Source organism: Mus caroli, unplaced genomic scaffold (genome assembly GCF_978045245.1).
Source record: "Mus caroli unplaced genomic scaffold, Mus_caroli_1 scaffold_14, whole genome shotgun sequence".
NCBI classification, from domain to species: domain Eukaryota; kingdom Metazoa; phylum Chordata; class Mammalia; order Rodentia; family Muridae; genus Mus; species Mus caroli.
This window is the reverse complement of record NW_028227269.1, coordinates 67,625,613-67,632,761: the sequence shown is the minus strand read 5'-3', so window position 1 is coordinate 67,632,761 and position 7,149 is coordinate 67,625,613. Positions and strand designations below refer to the sequence as shown.

The window sequence follows — 7,149 nt, the reverse complement described above, 5'->3', positions numbered from 1 at the left end:
TGCTACATTCTAGATCTAGTTAAAGCTTTTATTTCAGGGGGCAGGGCTTTGTGCAATTTTAGGGTTTTATTTTTATTTGATTTAGTTTTATTTTTTAGAAATTTGTCTTTTGAAGCTTGTCGTTATTTGTTTTGCTATCAAAATGTCTGATGAAAACAACTTTTATTTTATATTACTTTTCTTCATATTCATCCACTTAAACTGCGTTTGGTGGCACAAGCAAGCCCATTATTAGAGCCTGAGACATTAGGATAGGGAGTGTGAGTCTATTATGGGCAAAATAGAGTCTTGGGCCAGCCTTGTTAAAACAGTGTTACAAAAACAAATGAAAAGTAAATATAGGCGATTATATTTAGATATCAAGGGTGATATACTCACATATACGTATGACCCTATTTTCCATCCATGGAATGATGTGGATATTTTTTTGGAGGAGTATATGAGGTCAAAAGATTTAATAAGAGGCCCCTATCGTTGACTCTTACTCATTACACTTGACTTAAGCTGTCATATAATTTCACGCCAGTAGGTGTCAGTAGTGAGTAAAGGAAAAAACACGTTTGTAAGCGAACGTTTGAGTTAAAAGACAATGTAAAAGATTAAGGTTGGAATGTATTATATGAGAAAAGGGTGAATTAAAAAGAAAGTGAGAATAATGTTAATATTGATGTTAAGTGTCCAAAAAGAGACGGGGTCTCGCTATGTTGCCCAGGCTGGAGTGCAGTGGCTATTCACAGGCGCGATCCCACTACTGATCAGCACGGGAGTTTTGACCTGCTCCGTTTCCGACCTGGGCCGGTTCACCCCTCCTTAGGCAACCTGGTGGTCCCCCGCTCCCGGGAGGTCACCATATTGATGCCGAACTTAGTGCGGACACCCGATCGGCATAGCGCACTACAGCCCAGAACTCCTGGACTCAAGCGATCCTCCTGCCTCAGCCTCCCGAGTAGCTGGGACTACAGGCGTGCGCCACCGCGCCCGGCGAGCGCTGAGGGCGGCGGGGAGATACTAGAGCTTCAGAGGGCCGTGACGTCACCCACGGTGCCCGCCCAGCCAGCCTTAGAAATGTCACTCAGAGCACGCGGACCAATGTTGTCGCACGGCGTACGCGTCACGTCTTAGCGTTGTATTCTGGGTAGAGTGTGGCTCCAAAGAACTTTGAAGAGCGCCTGCGCGAGCCGACTCGTTCCTTTCTCCTCGTTGGTCGTCTGAAGGCAAGATGGGTCACCAGCAGCTCTACTGGAGTCACCCACGGAAGTTCGGCCAGGGTTCCCGCTCTTGGTGAGGAGCGGGTTGTGGCGACCGCGGTTAGAGGGAAGGGCCATTGTTGGTGGCTGGGTGTCGGAAATTTAAGGCCCGCGGGCGGCGCGCAGGGCGTTCGGTGCTGCCGTCGCCATTACGGGCTTAGCTAGGCCGGGCCGGGCGGGCCCTGCTGCGGGTGGTGGGGGACGTTGAGGAATCCTGTACCTTTCTGTGGGGCCTCCATTAAGGCCATCTCCTTGTCCTCCCTCCTCCCAGCCGCGTCTGCTCCAACCGCCACGGCCTGATCCGCAAATACGGGCTGAACATGTGCCGCCAGTGCTTCCGGCAGTACGCGAAGGACATAGGCTTCATTAAGGTACGCGCGGTCGGTCGCTGCGGTCCACGATGCACACAGCGGAGTGTTTAAGAGTTCCAAACGGGAAGGGTGAAGGGTTTAATGCCTGGTCAGATTTAGGTGTCAGGTGGTACAGTTTCTACATAGTAACTGAATATTCCTAACCCAATACGTGTCTTAAATTTCTGGCCCAGGATGTTTGATCATATTGGGAAGAGCCCTAAACGTAACACGCCGAAACCTAAGTGAATCTAGTGAACACACTGCTATGTTTTACCCAAGGTTTTGGCTTTTTATTTGTTCTAAGGTTGACGTCTCAAAAGTCTCCTTTTTGGGTCAAAACCCCTATATATATATATACATATATATATACATATATATATATGTATATATATATTTCACCTGCTTTTTATTTGTACCTTTTTTTTTTTAAGTATTTTAACCGGGTTTTTCTGTAGCCCTGGCTATCCTGGAACTCAGATCCTCTGCTGGGATTAAAGGTGTACATCACACCCAGCTGTAGGACCAGTTTTAAATAAACTTGTGTTTAATGGGCCTGCATGATATTTGACACTGCTCTCTGAGGTGCAGCAGAGAGTTTTAAGCTCAGATTTACATTATTTATCAAATAATTACTGTAAGCCTAGCATTACAGTTTAGAGACTTGATCAGGATTGGTTCCTCCCACCTCTGGTCCAAGTTTTTTCAGGTTAAGATGAACTGCAGAAACGGGCTATTTAGTAACTCCGGAGTTCGTGACATGGTTGATGTAATTTTGGGTGGTATTGTATTGGGGAATAATTAGGGGGAACCAGTGGAAATAAATGCCAGAGTCACACACTAAGTAATAAACTCTGTTGTTTTTTTTCTTTCAGTTGGACTAAGCCACCTTGATTCGACTGACTACCAAGTGGAATGGATCATGCTGGTCTTTGTGCACAAAGAATAAAAATGTGAAGAACTTTAATTCCTGTGTGTGTGTTTTGTTTAGAGAAGGGAAGCAAAGATGTAGAGTTGCAAGCTGAGGCAAAAATGAGTTTGAGGCAAGAGGAAATGGAACCAAGACAGTTATAGAACCTAATTATAGAACCTCCCAGGTGATCTTGGGTGGCACAGGTTGGAGTGGTTTGGGTAGTTAGTTAACTAGGGGAAGGTACGAGTAGTGAGAATCCCAAGGGTTTTGACTGGAGCTAGTGAAGAATTGCTGTTGGCAGGACTGAAGACAGGTTTGAACAGGAGTCAGTATTGATGTGCTTGGTTTTGAATGCCTGTGACAACCAGTACAGCTTTCTAGAAATGCTTGTTAAAATTGGAGTGCAGTAGAGTGGGAACTGTATACAGAGTATAAAGGCTGTTACCTTCAGCTCTCATCTGAGTGAGTATACTTAAAGACTTATGAGTTTAGCAAAGCAGGATGAAGGTGGAAATCTAAACAGCAGTGTGGTTTATGCCACTGATCCTAGCCTTCAGGGTGGAGGCAGGAGAAGCAAGAGTTGAAGGTTTTGCCTTAAGTCCAGGTCAGCCTGGGCTACATGGATCAACAAGTATGGGATTTGGTCCAAGCAGGGAGTGAGCAATATTGAGTGCATCTGACTTAGATGTGACTGGGAAAGTAAGATTTATTTACATGCATGTCTACATGCCAGGAGATTACACTATAGATGGTTATGAGCCACCATGTTGCTAGGGATTGAATTTGGGAAATCTGGAAGAGCAGCCAGTGTTCTTAGCCTCAGAGCCATCTCAGCCTGAGCTGACTGGATGTTAGCCAGTTCAATTAGTTTTTGCTGGTGGGCCAAAAGCTCATGGGAACAAGGGTTCCGAATCTAAAGTTTATAAGTTTCATAGTAATTCATCTTGGCCTTTGATATATAATCTAGATGTGGTTCATGTATTTGTTTTTTTGTTTGTTTGTTTGTTTGTTTTTGAGACAGGGTTTCTCTGTGTAGCCCTGGCTGTCCTGGCACTCACTTTGTAGACCAGGCTGGCCTCGAACTCAGAAATCCGCCTGCCTCTGCCTCCCGAGTGCTGGGATTAAAGGCGTGCACCACCACGCCCGGCTGGTTCATGTATTTGGTAGGTGGAGCCAGGAGGATCAAGTGTTCAAGGACAGCTTGGGCTGAGTAAGTTGGAGGCCAGTCTTTGTACAAAATCAAAACTATGCCTCAGTTGCTGTCAGGGAAGTGTCTAGGAAAGCTCTTATTTCAGCCAGGAGGCTGTAAGGTTTTTGTTTTTTGGATTGTGGGATGTGCTTGTTGCATGCTGAGGATGGGTAAGAAGTCATTTGAACAAATATACAGAAAATCTGGGAAATTAGCCAGTTCCAACCCCATGATATTGGAGGGAAGCCTGCTGTGGAAAGGTTCTGGCTACTCTACTAGGGTTGAGTGGGACTAAGTAGAAATGGTTTATGATTTGTTCTGTGCTAGATGCTATGTGAAGGGCTTTACAGATGTTTCCTTTTCAAGAATTGGAGTCCCTTTCAGTAGACATGATCCTCGTTACATAGCTGAGAAGACTGCTCTTCCCAAAAGAGACAAAACTGAACTAGACCTTGGGTCTGATACCATGAGCTCATAACAGTCATAGCACACTCAAAGACCTACTTCTTAACCTCCAGATTAACATTCCATATAGGCCTTATTGCTTCCCTAAAATCACCTTGGGGTTTAGGGTTTCAACAAGAGTTTTGGGGTGACTCAAATAGTACCTTTTCTGTAACTGAGGACGAATCCCCATTTTATGAATGTATTCAGCAGACACAGGGATAGTATAACCTGAAGTTTGAACCAGGCAGTTGTTTGAAAACCGCTCTTGCCACTAAACTATGAATGACTATCTGCAATGGAGAGCTTTAGTAAATATTTGTAGTCTTAGCCGAGAAATAATTAGCAGTAAAAACTAGGGAAGTGTGTATGTAATATGGTTTCATTCACAGAAAAACATGCGAGTAGAGATACCCTGTCTTCAGAACAAAGAAAAGAAAGAAAAAGGACTCTATTAGACATGGGGTATTTTTATTATTGAAAGATTATTTTCTCATACAATAGATCCTAATTGTAGTTTTCTCTCTATCCACACCTCTTGAGTTCCTCCCCACCTCTTCCCTCCAGATCTTTCAGTAGAGATGTTTGTCTCACAATCAGGAGTCCCATAAAAATACTAAGCTAATATCTATAATACCCAGAGGACTTGGTGTGGACTCAGGTAGGGCCACTGCTTGCTCCTTCAGTCCCTGTGAGCTCATTTGATGTGAACCTTGCTTCATTGACTTAGAGACCTTGTTCTGGAATCTTCCTGTCCCTCTGACTCTTATACTCTTCCTGCCTCCTCATCCCTGGGACTCCCTGAGCTCTGAAGGGAGGAATTTGATGGAGACCTCCTAGACTGTCTCTGCATAATGTTTTAGTTCAGGCTAACCGAGGAAGGCTCCGACAGTGCCTTCTTTCTAGTGTCCTTCTGATGTCCTTTGCTAGTTTCCTTTGTTACCCAAATTCTATGTGATCATGTCTAACCTCTGCAAGACAAAAAGATCAAACACTTAGGCCTAAGGGCTCTAGAATTTCTCAATTCCAGGATAACTATTGCTGGTATTTGGAAAAATTATTTGGTTTAAAAATTATTTTACATTCCATTCTGTGTCTGTGTGAGGGCATTGTGCATGTGCAGGTGCTCAGGAGGTCAGGGGTCATTGACCCCCATGGATCTTGCAGCAGATTTAGAGGTAGTTGTGTGTGAGCTGCCCAATATGTGTAGGACCTGTGTGCCTTTTGCAAGAAGGGTAAGCGCTCCTAACCACTGAGCCATCTCTTGCACACACACACAAACACACAAACTCTATAAATATGTGCATGTGTGTGTGTGTGTGTATGTATGTTGGGGGCCGGTATGAGCAGATGTGCTCAGGTGCACATAGAGCAGATGAGTGCATAGGAGTCTCCAGAGCTGGACTTACATATATAGTTGAAAGCCTCCACATGGGTGATGGGAAGCAAACTCTAGTCTCTGAGAGAACATTAAGTGTTCTTACTGCTAAACCGTCTCTCCAGCCCCGATTGTTATTTCAATGGTTCCTCTAAGTATGGTTTGCAGGGATCTTATTTCTACATCATCTAGAGCCTGATAAGAGTACCCAACACACACACACACACACACACATATTATGGTTTATTTTATTTTTGTGGAGACAGGGTCTCACCATTATAGCCCTGGCTGCCCTGGAGTTCCCTACATAGATCATACTGGCCTCAAACTCACTGAGATCCTGAGTGCTGGGATCTAGGGTCTGTGCCACTACACCCTGCTAATGAAATCTTTTTTAAACTACTGGGCTTGCATTTGAAGCCTGTAGCACTGTCCTAGTTCCTTTTCCTGTTGCTATAAGAAAACACCTAGACACAAGCAGCTTATTGGAGAAAGGGCTTGCTTCTTTCAGACTGAGGGTACAGTCCATTATGGTGGGAAAGACAAGGTGCCAGGAGCTTGAAGCAGCTGATCCCAGCACACCTGAAGTCAGGAGCAGCTAGAAAGAAGGCTAGGTTCAGGTCCTTTTCTTTTTTTCATTCCATCCAAAGGAATGGTGCCACCCACAGTAAGTGGGCCTTACCATATCACTCAACCGAATCAATGCCCCCATCCCAGGCTTGCCTGGAGCCTAGTCTCCCAGGTGGTAGATCTGATATAGAGAGTTGAGAATCACATGGTATTTCTTCATTCACGTACTCCAGTGTTTCTTACCTCTATACAAACATCCCTGCATGCCTGTATAGTTTGAGAATCACTGATCTTGGGGAAATGAATTAAAAGTGACTTCTGGAAGTGACAATTTTGTACTTCGAATGGACTCTACTCCAAGACTCCAAAGAACATATTTCAGTATTCTGTGTCCTTTGCCAAAATTGACCAACATTTTCTTTCACCTTTGGATAAAGATTGTCCATGATGGGGGTGGGGAAGCAGAGATCTCCAGCTGCCACCATTCACCCTAGGAATTTTTTACAGAGTCACACACTCTGATAAAGCAAGATCCTGGCTTTTCCACTGAAAAGACATTTAGGATACATTCGTATGGATGGAGGTGAAGTTTATTAAAAGACATTTTTAACAGATTATAGAAAGAGGAGCTTTGGGGAAGAGAAAGCCACAGCCCAGAGCACGGCCATGAGCTTTGGGAAGGAGAGTGGCACTTAAGTGTCTCTTCAGGAGCTGTTTAGGTTGTGTCTGGTGGCTTCTGACTGCATGCTAAATGGTTGCTAAGGAATCCTGTCTTCTTTGGTGAAGAAGCTTGTAGGGAGGTTCCTGATGTGTATGGGATTATAGTTGACAAGGGAAGATGCTTAGGTTACAGGGGATTTTTTTTTTATTTTAACTATAAGCAAAGGTTTAGCCCTATTTGTAAGATTTCCAGAATATCAGGAAAACAGGCCATATTTGGAGGTCATATAGGCATAGAGAATAAGCATAGTTTATCACTATGTTTTTAAATATATATGATATTGCATGCAGTATATGTAATATAATATATAATATGACATCTATAAACATTATTAATA

At 43.9% G+C, this 7,149-nt stretch overlaps 1 protein-coding gene and 1 non-coding gene across 2 annotated transcripts; one reads left to right on the top strand and one right to left on the bottom strand.

Annotated features, from left to right (window-relative positions):
* Nucleotides 1–683: 683 nt before the first annotated feature.
* On the bottom strand, nucleotides 684–983 carry LOC147001250 (signal recognition particle RNA). Its single transcript, XR_015045303.1, has one exon.
* Nucleotides 984–1,138: 155 nt separating this feature from the next.
* Rps29 (ribosomal protein S29) lies at nucleotides 1,139–2,564 on the top strand. The gene is made up of 3 exons (XM_021179566.3): nucleotides 1,139–1,281; nucleotides 1,519–1,618; nucleotides 2,473–2,564. Exons 1-3 carry the CDS (start codon nucleotides 1,220–1,222, stop codon nucleotides 2,479–2,481), a joined length of 171 nt encoding a protein of 56 aa, XP_021035225.1. The 5' UTR covers nucleotides 1,139–1,219; the 3' UTR covers nucleotides 2,482–2,564.
* The last annotated feature ends 4,585 nt before the right edge of the window (nucleotides 2,565–7,149 follow it).

Excerpts from the sequence above, each read along its gene's own strand:
- Rps29 (XM_021179566.3), top strand. The coding sequence starts at position 1,220 with ATGGGTCACCAGCAGCTCTACTGGAGTCACCCACGGAAGTTCGGCCAG. Across the intron at positions 1,282-1,518 it reads GGCCAGGGTTCCCGCTCTTG|CCGCGTCTGCTCCAACCGCC; the intron begins GTGAGGAGCGGG and ends CCCTCCTCCCAG.